At 35.6% G+C, this 17114-nt stretch overlaps 1 protein-coding gene across 3 annotated transcripts in view; it reads right to left on the reverse strand.

Moving 5' to 3' along the window:
* The window catches only part of VTA1 (vesicle trafficking 1), a 66551-nt gene extending 57230 nt beyond the window's left edge, over positions 1 to 9321 (reverse strand). The window contains exon 1 of one of the 3 annotated variants that reach the window (XM_082855693.1): positions 9173 to 9321. In XM_082855693.1, coding sequence (XP_082711819.1) covers positions 9173 to 9293 — 121 coding nt within the window. In that variant the 5' untranslated portion in view covers positions 9294 to 9321. Of the gene's footprint in view, positions 1 to 1042; positions 1168 to 8770; positions 8887 to 9172 lie in introns of those variants that run through there. The other 2 variants (XM_082855694.1, XM_082855695.1) reach the window with 2 other exon arrangements.
* Between the last annotated feature and the right edge of the window lie 7793 nt (positions 9322 to 17114).

The following is a 17114-nucleotide window of genomic DNA, read 5'->3' on the forward strand; positions in this document are numbered from 1 at the left end:
TGTTACAGGTTCAGAAATCAGCAAAAAGAAAAAAAAGAAAAGAAAAAAAGCCACTGCTTATCTTCACTGGCTTAGTTAAGCTTATCTGTCATTAAAAAAATCCGATTTCTGTGTAACAACAAAAAAATAACAGGCAACTGATTATTAATCCTAATATCCACCATGAAGCAAAAAATCCAATATTTTTCGGCCTTTAAACTAAAGTAAAAATTTACACTTGTGCATCTTATAACATCTTGTATATGAAATATACCATACGTATTTACAACTTCCTGAAAACTACATTTAATTTTCCTATGATCATATAAACATGACTCTGAAAGAACACTTGTACACTTTCACTGAATGTCTATTAACTGTACAATATCACCCCCTAGAGGAAACTTTAAAAAAACAAACTTGAAACTTTATGTATTTAGTTACTTAAGCAAATTTAAAAGGAAGGAATCTTTCTACTTTTAGCTTTATCCACAACACCAAACTTCACAGAATCAAAATAGTTATCATATGGTGCCCATGTTTAGTAGAGACTCAAGTATTTTCTGGCTTCATTAAGGAAAAAAAAAAAGAGACGTAACAGAGCTCAGAGATATGTTAATAACATCAAGCCTGTCCTCCATTTCTACCTTCCACTTATTAGGAATCTTCCAGATTACTGCATTGGCTCCTCCTTTCTTTTTCACCAATTTAACTAGTCCCTTTACCTTCACTCTGTAAGTGGTATTCTAATTACTACCTACTATCAACAATTTTACATATAACCATTTCTCATCTAGAATCTGTCATTCAGGTCCTGGCTCCATCACTTACGAATAAAAGGACCAGGATAACTATAAGGTTCAAATCCGATGCTCTGAAGAAAAGTATTGTTATTAATGCCAAGAGCTACATAAATGTTAGTTATCTGGCCTCTTTATTCAGTGACAGCTATAAGGCCATAGTTCCCTGTAGGGACCATAGCTGCCTTAAAATTCAGATCAATTTAACATTTTTGGAGCACCTATTCTTTATTGTGTAAATATGTCTAGTGGCCTAGCACTACCTGGTACAGTAAATGAATAAAGAGCTCCCAGCAGCGTGCAGCCTTCTTAAGTTTACCACCTAGAAGACAAAATAGGCAAATGAAAAGCAATTAGGTAAAGCCATACAAGGCATAATGAGGACACAGAGATGATGCACCTTAAAACTAGGGAGTTTAAGAGAAGGTCTCCCAGAAAAAGTGACATTCAAGCTAGTATCCAAAGGATAAAAATGAAGCGGGGATGGCAGGGAAGGGAAGAGGTACCAAGGGAGAGAGAACAATGTTGGAAAGCTTGGAGACAACAGAAAGCCAGTAAGGTTGTAGAAACGGAATGAAATTCAGTTTGATTAAAACTACAAAAGATGATGCCATGTTCAAATCATAAGTGGTTCCTAAAGGCACTTATATTTTTTCTGATAGTCAGATGGAGCTACCACAAGTACCTTTACAAAAATTTTTGCTTTCAATAAAGCTTTTGTTTTTTAGTATTTATGGGACATGCCCACTTACAGAATAGAAAACATTAAAAAAAAGACAATCAAAAGAAAACCATATATAAACCTAAAAGCCACAATTTCTTCTCCAAGTGTATGTATGTATGTACATATAAAAAATCGTAGTATATATATAATTTTATATCCTGTATTTTTATATCAATTTTCTCCCATGTTTCAAAAGATGCTTTCTAATTTTTAAATGATTACATCACTTTCTATCTAATGGATATACCATAACTTACTTAACCATTTCCACAATGATATATATTTAGGTTGTTTTGAGCTTGCCACAAATGTATAAATAATCATTCAGAGAATTCTGCATAAAGTTCTTAATATATTAGTGATTATTTCCTAAGCACAAGCTTTTCAAAACTGGAATTACTGAACATCAGATAGTTTTACAATTCCATACACTCTGACAAAATGCTTTCTAAAACTATGAATCAACTCACACAGCCACATCAATGAAAATTTCACCATATACTCATTTGCACTGAGTTATAACTTTATAGTCCAAAAAAGGTATGCCATTTTAACTTACCTGAATGTTAATAACTAGTATTCTCTCCTTTAGTAGTACATACATATTCTTTGTCCATTTATCTATGGGGATCTTAGTTTTGTTTTTTTTTTTAAATGGATTTATATGAGTGTTTCATATATCAGGGATATTGGCTCTCATCTATTGGATCTTGGATCTCTCATCTTTGTCTCTCATCTATTGGAAATATTTTTTCCTAATGCAATGTTTTTATAAATTAATTGTACTGTTTGTGTCACATACAATTCCTAAATGTTTAGTTAACTTTATCATTCTTTTATTCTGAATTTTTTCCCCTAAGCATTTAAAGCAGAACTTTTTAGTAGCAACAGGGATTACCTGCTTGAAGTAGAAGGTAGGAAGCTATGTCAATAGCTTAGATGTAAGGTGAGGGGATGATATCAGAGAAACTAAGGAGATAAGTAAAATTTTAAATGTTTGATGACTGGCTGATTGTGACAGGTATGAGGAAAGGATGGGAAGGTTAAATTTGTAATTTTTAACTAATAAATTTGAAAATCTGACAGATATGAAAGATATTCTAGAAAACTTTAATACATCAACATTAGCTCAAGTCGAATTTTTTAAAATGTAAATTGACAAATATAAAAAATAACTTCCCCCCAAAACATAAAGTTCTGGCTGTAACAGGGTAACATGAAGGATTCTTCTTAGGAAACTGCTCTCTATCTTCACTACGGTGATGGATACATGAACCTACACCTGACAAAACTATTTAGAACTAAAAACACACGCACACGTAAATGAATACGTGGAAAACTACGGAAGTCTGAATCAGATTAGTGGATTGTGTCAATGTCAATATTCTGGTTGTGATACTGTACTATAATTTTACAAGATATTACCATTGGGGCACAATGGGTAAAAGGCACACAGGATCTTCTGTATTATTTCTCACAACTGTATGTGGATCTACAATTATCTCAAAATAAAAAGTTTAATGAAAAAAAATCTAATAGGATTCTTTCCAGGAATGAGGAGATGTTCCAAATATGAGTAAATTTAATAATTTGTTATTAGTTACTACATTAAAAGGTTCAGAGAAGTAAACACTAAGCATATTAGTCAAAAAATAATTTGATCTATGGTGTTTCAACACTCATTCCTGACTTAAAAATAAAAGATCAAACAATTTAGAAATGTTTAATTCCCATTAAGGCCAGATATAAATCATTTTTGGAAATCACAAAATACTGGAAAGGAGGAGGCACAATGGGCACATCCTATGACATATCTATGACTTAATCTAATACCCACAAGTCATAAAATACTGTGTTTTGAAATTCTTTTCATTACGTTTCCTTACTGTAGTAAGAGCACGTGAAAAAACTAAGAATTACCGTATAGTTCATTTATTCAATCAACAGATATTACATGTAAATTACATAATTTACAATTATCCACCATGGCTTAGGTACTGTATTAGGAGTTAAGAGATTCAACTAAGACATACTTCTTGCTCTCACAGAGCTTACATTCTAGTAAGAACGGAATATTCGTAATATTTAGAACAATGGCACTCATTAAATATTTACGAATGCCAATTATGTGCCAGGTGAAAAAAAGGTATCAATCCCTGTCCTCCAGGAGAATCCAGGAGACAGAAAGATAACAGTGTTATAACACAATGTGATCAAGATGAGGGACATATGTGAAACAATTTCTAGACCATTCTATGAGGTCAGGAAAACCAATCTGCAAAAAGTACTGAGTCCGTAAGCATAAATTAGATTAAGAGGAAGTCAGAGGGGATTCCAAGCAGAGAGCAACATATATAAAGCCTCAGAAATAAGAGAATATGGAACTTTTATAAATCAGCAAGTACTTTAGCAAAATAATCTTGAATTTTTTTCTCACAAAAAATTCTTCATTGCTCTAGGAATTTAGAATATTTTTGTTTGCTCTAAGTTTATAGAAATGTATCCCTTCACACATTTTTCAGTTGACATCTACCACTTTTCATCAGAAGTTTAAACAGGTAAAAAAATGTAATTTCTGTACTACATCAAATATTGACATCTAAAAATTATATCACTCTTTCAACTGTAAATACCATAGTAATTTGATATCTATTATAATCTATTTTAAGATACAAAAAGCTTTTTTAAGAGTCAGAAATAATACTGTGTATTTTCTTTTAACCCGTATTTCTATTTACTTATCTTATAGAATTTTATTATAAAAAATGTATTTGTATGCTCAAAAGTCCTACTTGATTATCCTATCATACTGCTCTGCAACAGAAAGGATATAAAAATTGAAATTTTGACAAAATTTCCTGTGAGAGAAGCTACTATGTGTTAAAATATTTCTTCTGGAATTGAGTTTTGGCAATTATTATTATGTATAATTGATCAAGACAACATGATTATTTATTTTAATAATCATTAAGTATAAATATTACAATTTTCTTGGAAATGCATCAAATAATGAGTTAAACTGCCTATCTATGAATTAATATGATTTATCCTCATAATGAACCAGGGTAGAGTATTGGTTCTATTCCTACGTTCATTTTTATGAATTTAACAAGGGAGAAAATTCATTCATATAAAGCAGCAGATGTGAATGGAAGGTCTGTCACAGCAAAATCACTGAATTCTTTAAATTCCTTCTCGGTTATAGGCTAAAAACCACATCATCACTTATCATCAAATAATATTGTTAATAATCTCTCTTAGCTGACATTTTAATTAGGTCTGCCTGAAAATTTGTTTTAAGACTAGAAAAGAATCTGTCACCCCATCATTAGAGTATTCATTCTCTCAATTCCTGTTAAGTATTCAGAAAAGATCTTATAAAGAAAGACTCATCAGTTTCTTTCAAAGGCTTCTTTTTATCCTAAGACAGTGACACAGGATTGGGAAAACGGAAATACTGTTCATTTCAACATCTGCTGGCAGGAAAAAAAATTTTTTAGTATTTTAATTTTGTCACTTGTTTTAAATGTATTTCTGAAAAAACAAAACACTTCAGAGCTAAAGATTTACCTCATTTAAGGAGAATGTCCACCATTTTACATAAATGGCAAAACCAGCTGTTAAAGCCAAACCAATCAGCCACTGGAGGTTTACTTTTTTCAGAAAAATATGACTTCTCTAATTCGAATAAATATGTTAACATGTCCCCGCAAGCCCCATCTCATTTCTGAATTCTAATTCTAAAATTTTGATATCCTACAGACCTTTACATGAGCTTGTGACTTGGAAGAAATAAGGCACTGCCCCACTTCAGCATTTCCCTTTTGTTTCTTACCTCCGGAATGACACTTTAGTAAGGAACAGAGAACAAAAAGGTAAGGTCATATAATGAAAACTCTTACCATTTTGAAACTTCAGAACACCTCAACACAGGCCAATTTTGAACATGAGATGTTACCCTTAATATATATACATACAAGTGTAAGAGACTCTGAAATACAGAGAAGTTTCCACTGTGGTACGTTCACGTCCTTGTTCCCACAGCTAACCCTCTCCACACCATCTTGCACTTGATCTTGGTCGCACACTGTCCCTCTGCACTCCTCTGGATAAAATCCAAAATGACCAAACAATGGCTGCTAATAGCTAAGAACAATTCCTTCTTCTTCTGAGTTTCATTCCTGACCGCTCCCCTTATAAAAAGTTATATGTTAGAATGTTCCTTTGACATCCTTTCTTTCTCATGCCCAGCATTTTAAAATAAAAGCTTACTCTTTGCTCTGACTGGTGTTCTTCTAAATAAGACAGAGAAAGATAGGAAGCTCTACCTAATACCTTAATTGAGGTTTCACTAATACCAGTAATTTATTTGAACTGTCCCTTTTTTCTGGACACCCTGGAGTATTTTCCACCTTCTTCTCCAGGGCAATACACCATAAAAATGCTAATGAGGCATCAGAGTATGTCCTTCTTCTTTAAAGTAGGAGAAGGGCAACTGAGAACAGGATATGATTTAAAAAAAAGGAAGAAGCACACTACTTTGCTACCTTGACCAAAGGAACTTTGTCAGGAAAGAAACATACAGAAGTTGAGAACTGTGAAAATGATTCCCATAGAATTATTTGCATACTGAAGTTTGAAGAGCACTGGTTTAGTACATCTAGAGCATAAATTACAAGGAAAAAAGTCATCATGAGCCATCTTCTGTTAGACAGCAGAATCACACCTAAAATATAACATGCACAGGAATTATCAGACAGCAAATATAAACGTAAATATTTTTTAAAGCATTTAAAGAAGAGTGTTTTAAAAACAGTTAACAAAAGATTATCAGAAATGGCTAGCTGATTTAAAAACAAAATGAGAACATCTAGAAATAAAAAATGGAAATAGAAACTCAACAGATGGGTTCTACAATAGGATATATGGAGGTGAACACAGACCTAAAGAAATTATACAGAATGTAGCACAGAAAGAAAATGGATACAAACTATGAAAGCATTAAGAGACAAAGAAGCTAAAGGAGAAAAATGCAACACATACCTAATTAAAACTGCAGGAGAGAATAGAGATAGCAGAGAAGCAGTACTTGAACAGATGATAGTAGAAAATTTTCTAAATTTAATGAAAGACACCAACCTACAAACTCAGGAAGCCAAAGTGCCAAATAAGGTACACAAAAAGAAATCAAGGCCTAGAAAATCAGAACATGAACCATAAGGAAGAGATTAATAAATTGGCCATATTTTAAAATTAAAAACTTCTGCACATCAAAGGATTTCATAAATCAAGTGAAAAATCAAACTATAAACTTGGAGAAGACAATCACAACGCATATACCAATGGATCAGTAGCTAGATTATTAAGAAAAGACAATGAAATAGAAAAACTGTCAAAAGCAATAAATAGGTATTTCAAAAGGAAATCACAAATGGTTAATTAAAATATGAAAAGATGCTCAACTTTATTAAGGCTCAGTGAATTGCAAATTTCACTCGAATGAGACATCATTTCACGCTCGTCAGATCAGCAACAATATAAGTCTAATAGCAGCAAATATGGTGAGTACATTAGCATTCATTTTACTGTTCCTTACATACATTATATATGTTCTTTAACATGCATATGTTTCATAACAAAAATATTTTTCAAGTGTCACCTGGATTTAGCAATAAAAATGTTTGTTCATGACCCTGCTGAGAGCAATTACAGTGAAATAATGGGCATGAAAACCAGACCACAATGGGCTGAAAAAGTTCTATTAGATAAGGATGTAAAGACAACTACAGACAATTATTTCAAGCTTATCTTTGAGGCTGGGCAGACAGGACTGCAACTTTAGGGGAATGTCACAGTGAGAGCTCCTTTTAGTTTTTAAATAAAGGAAACTAGGGCAAGTTTAGAAAGAAACAGCAAAAGAGGGAAGATAATGACACGGGAAATAAAGGGTCTCTGGGCAGTCACAAAGGTATATAATACAGAACCCATAAACAGGGATTAGTTTTACACAGAATCAAGGGTTCCTATTTCATTGTTATAAGAGATAACCTCTTTGACTTTAATCACAGCGTTTTTCTCCTTGCTCTATCACTCCAGTTACAATGGTCACCTTGATCCTCTTTCAAGCAAGACTTTTGTGCTTTTTTTGTGTACCCCCTCTATGGAGAGTACTCTTTCCCCGGTGATGCAAAGCCTGCCTTTCACTCCTTTCAAGTCTTGCTCAGATGTGAACCCAGTGAAGCTCTCCCCGACCAGTCTAAAAATGAAATCCCTTCCTCACTTCCTACCACCCTACTCCTGGTACTCCCTATACTTTCCCTGCTTTATTTTTCTTTGTAACCTTCTAATATTCTATATAATATACTCATTTTATTGCTTAATCTCCCCACCCCATAGTACGTAAGTTCCATGAATGCAGGAACTGTAGTCACAGTTCCTGGTAATGCTCATACAGGTAGAATCTTAATAAATACAAGCTGAATGAAAGACTAATAGTCCCTACTTAAGGAACCTCAAAAACAAGTATAATGGAAAAATGCTGCTACGATTTGAACAAGCTGAGGTAAAGCCTTGAGAGTAATCAACTTACTGCCACAGAAGTGGTGACATTTGAGTTAGACCCTGAATCGTAAGGAGTTTGCTAATTGGAGAATAAAGGAAGAAGGTCCAAGACAGTGAAGAACGTGGAGGTTTGAAAGAGGCTTGCAATTTGAGAAATGAAAATGGGGTCACCTGGGGTATGGCAGGGATGACAGTGGACCATTTTTTAGCTAATCTTATAACGTCCACAATAGAGAACACATTATATTGAGCTTCTCAAGGCTAAAAATCCATTTCAGAAGCTTTATAGTTGCTTAGTCACGTGTTTTATTTGCAATAACATTAGAGTATGGAATATGAAATAAAGTTTACCGAATCTACTCTCTTCACTGCAAAGGAAAAAGTGTCAACAAATTTAATCTGTGTTTTTCATCACCTGTAGATTATAAGCATCACAGTCAATCAAAGCAAGACTATTGCTACCAAATGTCTCAACCCCAGGTATTATTCAAAATCAAGACTATAAATTCTCATTGGTGGGACAGGGTAGTTTGAATGCAGAAGGGGGAATGGACAAATCCAAGTGCTTGTTTTGTAGCAGCTACTCTCCATTTATGAATTTTTGAATGCGCTTGCATGTTGTCCTAATTCACGTGCACTTATTACTATAGTTTCAACTAGTCAATCTTCCTTTTGTCCACATCACTACTGTCTTTGGGACACTTACCTTCGTTTTAGCTCCAACTCAATTACTTAGCTACCCAGGTTATTATCAGGATTCCCTGGTGGCGATAGGAGCCTCTTGTGTGTACACGCAGAAAAAAACCCTTAGAACAGTGTGTTCCAGAGTTCATGAGCCCAAGTATTCTGTTTAAAAATATTTAAGCACAAGACTGGGTAGGTCGTAGACACCATGGTCCTTTTGAAGTTTTGCCTTTCTGGGGCCTTCGAGGGGGCGGAGAGAAGGTGGAGATACCTGAGGAGGGAGGGGCCCCAAGGGATTCCCAGGGCAGGTCAGAGGTCAAAGCTCAGCTCTAAAGCTAGGGGAGCGGGGCCTGCCTTAAGAACCAGGGGGTGGTGTGTGGGCCCCGGAGGGTAAGTAGGGCCGCGGCGACTCGTAAAGACTCACAGTAATAGGCCACCACAGGGTCCCGCTTGTCATGCTCCTGAGCCGTCCTCAGATGATGCTGTATGCTCTTAAACTGTGGAGGCAGCGGGGGCAGCGGGGGGAGCGGAGCAAGGGCCGCCATCTCTACTCCAGGAACAAGCCCTTCTTACTCGCCGGCCACTGACACTTCCGCTTCCGTCTGGGAGGGTGCGCGCACTAACGCGCAGGCAAATCCCGCCCATTTTCCCGTTGCTCAGCAACGTCGAGGCAACTACGGGTTCCCAGCAGGGACAACCTCAGTGCGCCTGGCTCGTAGCAGTTATAGAGCCCAGAGGAGGTGGAGCAGCTTGGCTGTGATACCGCCTATGGCACCAGCGCTCCCTGCTGGCCGCTGGCCGGAGGGAGAAGAGATTTTGTTTTATTTCTCTTCTGTTTCCAGCCCCTACCCGCCTTTTGTGGCTGAAGGATGGGTAGAAAGGGAAACACAAAAAGAAAATAATGTTTGTTGATTGGGAGAAAAGGTAAAGACATGAATTGCCTTTGGCATCCTTCAGGAATTATCGTTTGCAGTACCTCAGATTATATTAATAGCGTCCATAGAAGCTTTTCTAATTTTAGAAACTCTAAATTCAATTCTTGCGTAAGATGAGAGATGATGTGTTTCCATTTTAAATTACACTCTTCTGTATGGGCACATTGGATAAAATAACCAGTTACTTTTTCAACATAAATACTAACACATTAAGCTTGAAGAAAATTGAGCTTTTGTTCTGAACTGGAGAGCATATACACCAGTGAATGAATAATTTGTAGATCGTTTGTTTCTGGAGAGTAATGAGAGATTTGCAAAGTCATTTGACAGCTACTATCTTGTCAATGCACAGATAAGGCGTTCAGGTAGTAGTTCTTGCTCAATGCTGCCGACTCATACCATTGTAGGTAGGCATCAACTTTTCCTTCTACCATCAGTGACGTCATCAGTTCTTTTTCTCTCCTCTCCAGCCCATGCTATCAGGACTTTACACTTTATTTACCTCCTCCAGTAACCTTAATCTTTATTTCTTTATTTTATCTCACTCTCCAGTTTTGAGAGTTCATCTTAAAACTGGTTTTCATTGGAATCACACCATCTCCAAGAAACAAGCTCTCAAGCTCTGAAATTTCCCTCTGCCTACTATTTTCTAATCAACACTCCACCCTATCCCCACCTCCAAGCTCAGCAGAACCTACTCTGTGTCCTTGTGTTGTCTCCAGTCCACATTTTTGTCTATCCCTTTTTGCAGAGTACATCACCTTAGTTAGCGGGCTACCTGTTTTACAAGAAACTTGAGTTCTGTATTCTCCCCAATTTCAGCAACACATTCATTACCAGTTGAGAACGTATGTACTATGGACTGAATATTTGTGTCTCCCCAAAATTCATATGTTGAAACTGAATGCCCAAGGTGATGATATTAGGAGGTGGGGCCCTTGGCATATGATTAGGTCATGCCCACAGAACCCTCATGAATCAGATTAATACCCTTATAAAAGAGACCCCAGAGAGCTAGCTTGCCCTTCCACCATTCGCAGATACAATGAGAAATCAGCAGTCCTCAGCTTGGAAGAGGGCTCCCACCAGAACCTGACCATGCTGGCACCTGAACTTGACCATCCAGCTTTCAGAACTGTGAGAAATAGATTTCTGTTGTTTATAAGCTGCCCAGTCTGTGGTGTTTTGTTATAGCAGCCGGAACAGACAAAGATAGTATGGTTTCTTTCTCCTGCTCTATCCAGTCAGAAGTTGCTAGATTGGTAGAGAAATTAATGAAGCAAAGCAGAATCATCTCTCTGTCCTTATGATGTCTCATTTATTCTTTCCTATTAGTTCTTGATTCTCAACTGTGGTTGTCCTTAAAGTTCACCCCAGAAAAAATTTTTTAAATTAATTAATTTATTTATTTATTTTTGGTTGTGTTGGGTCTTCGTTTCTGTGCGAGGGCTTTCTCTAGTTGCAGCGAGCGGGGGCCACTCTTCATCGAGGTGCGCGGGTCTCTCGCTGTCGCAGCAGAGCACAGGCTCCAGACGCGCAGGCTCGGTAGTTGTGGCTCACGGGCCCAGTTGCTCCCCGGCATGTGGAATCTTCCCAGACCAGGGCTCGAACCCGTGTCCCCTGCATTGGCAGGCAGATTCTCAACCATTGTGCCACCAGGGAAGCCCCAACCCAGAAATTTTTTAAAAGCTCATGTCTAGGTACCCCCGCCCAGGCTTATGGATTTAACTGTTCTGAGTTGGATCCTAAATACCAGTATTTTTAAAAGGTCTTTAGTAAATTGGCACACTCAAGTTTGAGGGCCAGTGCCCTAGTGAATCATCAGTACATGGCTGATGTTTTAAGCCTTCTCCACTCTCTTCAAGTCAGATCCTCTAGCCTGATTGCCTTGGTCAGAAACTGCACTTCCTGCTACTGAAGTTAAGTTCACCAAATATGAATTGTTTCACCTCTTCCGTGCCACAACAAAGCAAGAATAACTAGCTAGCAGTTTGCCAAGTATCTACTGTGTATCGGGCATGTTTCTAGTTACTTTAAATCATTTAATCTTTACTACAACCCTGCAAAGAAGGTGTTATCATTTTCATTATTTTACAAGTGAGAAAAATGAGACACATAGAATTTATTTAACTTGCACCAGGTCACAGCTAGTAAGTATGAGTGTAAACAAGGTTAATATTTAACAACATGAAGTTGATTTTTCCGGTTGATGATTTACAATTAAGAATTTACTGATATTTTACTATGAAGAAGGACCTAACTCTCTTCCATCCAACTCTGATCAGTTGCTGAAGGACCTGATGTCACCCTCCAGGTTGGGGCTAGAATCTTGGCAAGTTAGGGGAGGGCAGAGATAGGGGATAGGAGCAACCACAGGAAGAAGAAAAGGGAGAGAGACCAGAACTGACTGGTGTTTTGGTGGGAAAAGGTAAATGTTCTGCACCATTCCCTGGACTCCAGTGTACTCGTGGTCTTCTCACAGCAAAACTTTCTATTCTGATTGTGGTCACCAATATTTTGATGGGAAATGACAGGGCTCGGCCAATGTAATGAGGGTAGTATATACCTATAGCTGTCTCTTTTGGGTACACTCTCTATGGTAGAAATTTGTCTTCCAGTATATGAGACTCACATTCTGATTGTTTAGCATTCCCTAAAATAGAGTTGTTTTTTTCCCCTACAGTTGCTATCAGAAGACTGAAAGAGATGACCAATGACTTGGCCAGGTCCATTCACACATCCATGGCTGAGACAGGGGTAAAGGTAAAAAAATGCTTTTTATTTCTTTCAACATGGATATCTGGTTGTTCCAGCACCATTGAATTAAATTGGAGAATTAAAAGAAACAACAACTATATATGTGCTGAACTATTTTTGGTCTCTATTGTTCCTGTAATCAATATGCCTATCTGCATACCAACCCTACTCTGTTTTGATTATTGTACCTTTGTAGTAAGTTTTGAGAATACATAATGTAAGTCGTCTACTTTTACTTTTTCAAAATCATGTTGGCTATTCTAGGTCTTTTGTATCCCATATAAAATTTAAAAGCAGCTTATGAATTTCTACAAAAGCATTCTGGGATTTTGACTGGGATTGTATTGGATCTACACATCAATTTGGAGTGACCGAAGTTATAAAAGATTAAGGTCTCTAAACCATGAACTTGGTTTATTGTTCCACTTATTTAAAACATCTTTAAATTCTTTTTTTAAATAAATTTATTTATTTTATTTTATTTATTTTTGGCTGCGTTGGGTCTTCATTGCTGTGCATGGGTTTTTCTCTATTTTCAGTGAGCGGGGGCTACTCTTCGTTGCGGTGCATGGGCCTCTCACTGCGATGGCTTCTCTTGTTGCAGAGCATGGGCTCTAGGCACGCGGGCTTCAGTAGCTGTGGCTCACGGACTCTAGAGCGCAGGCTCAGTAGTTGTGGCACATGGGCTTAGTTGCTCCACGGCATGTGGGATCTTCCTGGACCAGGGCTCGAACCCGTGTCCCCTGCATTGGCAGGTGATTCTTAATCACTGCGCCACCAGGGAAGCCCTAACATCTTTAATTTCTCTCAACACCATTTTGTAGTTTTCATTGTACAGGTTTAGCATATCTGTTGTAAAATTTATCTCTACCTGTTTCATACTTAATGAATAATATTGTAAATCTTATTTTAAAATTTAAATTTCATTTTTTATTGCTCTACAGAAATTTCAATCTTGATAACTTAATTACAAATTCTAGTAACTTTTAGCACATCGTTTAGAATTTTTTATTTACATGATTATGTCTGTGACTAAAGATGATATTTCTTCGTTTCTAATCTGTATATCTTCTATTTTTTGTCTTACTGCATTTATTGAATAAGTATATATTAAATATATATGTAATTTTTGTTTTGTTTAGTCTTATTGGCCTTCAGTTCAATGTTAAACAAAAGTGGTAAAAGTACACATCCTTACCTTTTTTCCCGATTATATGGGAAATTATTCATTCTTCCACTATTAAATAGGATACTTCCTGTAGGTATTTTTAGATGCTTTTTATCAAGTTTAGCTAGTTCCGTTTTACAGTGAGAGATTTGGGGTTTTGTTTGTTTGTTTCATTATAAATGGGTGTTATGTAATCAAATGCTTTTATCCGCATCTATTAGGATGACTAGGTGATTTTTTTCCTTTATTCCATTAATCTAGTTGAATTACATTAATTGGTTTTCGACTGTTAAAAAAACTTTTCATTCCTGGGGTAAACCCCACTTGAACATGATGTATTATCTTTATATATATTGCTGGATTACATATGCTAGACTATTTTTGCTAAGAGTTTTTGATATCAAGGTTATGCTGGCTTCGTTAAATGACATGGGAAATAGTCCCTCCTAGTTCCTGAAAGAGGTTGCGAAGTATTATTTCTTAAACGTTTGAAGGAATTCACCAACGAAGCTATCTGGGCCTGATTTTTTTTTCTGGGAAAGCTTCTATTTTAAATTCAATTTCTTTAATAGGTGTAGAGATATTCATATTTTCTGTTTATTGTTGAGTCAGTTTTTAGTAATATGTGTCTTTCAAGGAATTTTTCCATTTCATCTAACTATCAAACTTATTGGTATAATATCATTCATGGTGTTTCCTTATAATCATTTAAATGTTCTGTTGTGATGTTTCTTTCTTTTTTCATTTATGATATGAGTAATTTTCATTTTCTCTTTTATTATCTCAATCTGTCTAGCTAGAAATTGGTCAGTTTTACTAATCTTTTCAAAGACCATCTTCTCCTTTCATTGATTTTTCTATTGTCTTTCAGTTTTCTATTTCAATGTTTCATGCTCTTATTTTTATTTCCCTACTATGTAATTTGTATTTAAACTGTTTTTTAAAATAATTTCTTGAGGTGGAAGTTAAAGTTCTTTTTTCTAACATAATATATAGAACTTTTAAAATGCTGTCGAGAACCGTTTTAATTGCTTTCCACAAATTTTGATAAATTGTGTTTAAAGTAGTTTAAAATTTTCCATGTAATCTCTTCTTTGATCAATGGGTGAATAAAAATGTATTGTTATTTTCTCAAATATTTGGGCATATTTCAGATATCTTATTTTTATTAATTTCTAGTTTAATTCTATTGTGAATTAAACAAAGTCATTGAGACTTTATCATGACCCAGAAAATGAACTTTCTTGGTGAATGTTACACTCGCACTTGAAAAAAATGTATATTCTGCTGTTGTCTAGTAAGAGTGTTCTCTAAATATCAGTTAGTTCAAGTTGCTTATTGGTAATGTTTGTGTTCTTGTTTCCTTCCTGATGTTCTACTTTGTCAATTGATTACTGATGAGGAATGTTGAAATCTTTAATTATAATTGGATTTATTTCTCTTTTCAGTTCTAGCAGGCTTTGCTTCTTCTATTTTGGCACTGGTGGCATACACATTTATAACTGTTATGCTTCCTAATGAAATTATACTTTAATCATTATGAAATGTCTCTTTTATCCCCGTCATTATTCTTTGCCCTAAAATATGCTTGAGTTTTCTCATATTAATACAGCTAATTCAGCTCTCTGATGCTTACTGTTTGCATGATATATCTTTTTCCACTTTTATTATTATTTATTTGTAAAAATATTAAAATGTTTTAAATATTTAAAGTGGGGTCTTGTTAATAATTTGATCTGGATTTTTTTTTTTAAATGTGGGGCTTCCCTGGTGGCGCAGTGGTTGAGAGTCCGCCTGCCGATGCAGGGGACACGGGTTCATGCCCCAGTCCGGGAAGATCCCACATGCTGCGGAGCGGCTGGGCCCGTGAGCCATGGCTGCTGAGCCTGCGCGTCCGGATCCTGTGCTCTGCAACAGGAGAGGCCACAACAGTGAGAGGCCCGCGTACCGCAAAAAAAAAAAAAAAAAAAAAAATGCAGTCAGAAATCCCTGTTTTGGTTTGGAGTGCTAAGACCTTTATATTTATTGTAACTGTTGATATTTTTAGGTTTAGTTCTACTACCTTGTTATTGTTTTCAATTTGTCCCATCTGTTTTTTTCCCTTTTTGTCTTTTTGGTCATCTTTTGGATTAATTGAATGTTTTAATTTCCTTTGTTGGCTTAGTAGCTAAAATTTTGTTGTTTTTCTGGTTGTCTTGTATTTAATAGTATACATCTTTAAATTATCACAGTGTACTTCAAGTGATATATAACTTCATATATATTATAAAATCTTATAAGGATATACTTCCACACTTGATTTGATATGCCACACATAGTTTTTTCAAGAACAATTTTGGATTTATCCATCGTATGCTGTTTTTTTTCTAATTTATGACTTTCTGTCTTTATTCTTATTAAATTATTTTTGTTTTCCTTAGTTTTATTTTAAAGTTCTTACATTTGCTGTTTGAATTACATTTATTGTTTATTTTTTAAAAAGAAATGTATTTTCCACTGTCAATTGGCCATGCACTACAATTTTGACAATATCTTATAGGTTTTAATATGTAATATTCTGACTGTTGTTCATTTATAAACAAACTGAAAAGCTTCAGTTTGAATTACCTTATTTGACCCAACAACTTTTTCTGGAATAACTTTAAATATATTTTCAAGTGGTTAGTTATTTGTTTAGCTTTGATATTCTTATTAATTTTTGCTACATTTGCAGTTTAGTTAGAAAAATCAGTTTTTATATTTTAAACTGTATTACATATATTTAAATATCTTATATTTTATAAATGCTATATTTTTATGTAGCATTTATTATCCAGGAGTATACAGCTGTGTGCTAACAATCCTGATATACTTACTAACAAAATGAAATCATAGAATGGTATAGATCATTAAGGAATTGAAAAGACTGTCCAAACCAACTCTCACAGTATCTGTATCTTTACACATAACAATATGGACTGTTTACTTAAAAGAAGCAGAGGTGACCAGGGTTCCTCTAGTGGCTTAGAAATGCTATCCTTCCTCCTTGTGAGTTGAGGAGAGAGAGTCCAGGGCTAAAGAGGCCAGTTTTCATAGGACAGACTACCTTAGAGGGAGAAGCTACAAAGCATGAGAGCTCCAGAAATCTGTAAAGGGTCTTCGACTGAGTCCTGATCAATGTAACATCTTTAAACATCTTTGCAGAAAAAGAGCTACCTGAAAGGATTAAAAGGAACAATACCCAAGATTCGCACAGAACTGAGAACAGTTACTTTTTCCAACAGCTAGGGTAGAAATCCTCTTAAAAAGCAGCATACTTTGACAATGTCCTAGGATGAATCAGCATAAGAATAAATCAAATTGTTCGCCTGTGAATGGGCAGTGATATTAAGGGGAGGTCTGTTGGTTTTTTTAAAAATGGTCTTCCCTTAGAAAAATCCTGAGGGGCAAACAAGAAGAACGTCTTTTTGCCCCTTCTCCCTTCTTTCCCTGGGCACAGCAAAAACCTGCTTCCTGTAGCTACAGCA

Source organism: Leucopleurus acutus (assembly GCF_964270905.1).
Source record: "Leucopleurus acutus genome assembly, chromosome: 15".
Lineage (NCBI taxonomy): Eukaryota > Metazoa > Chordata > Mammalia > Artiodactyla > Delphinidae > Leucopleurus > Leucopleurus acutus.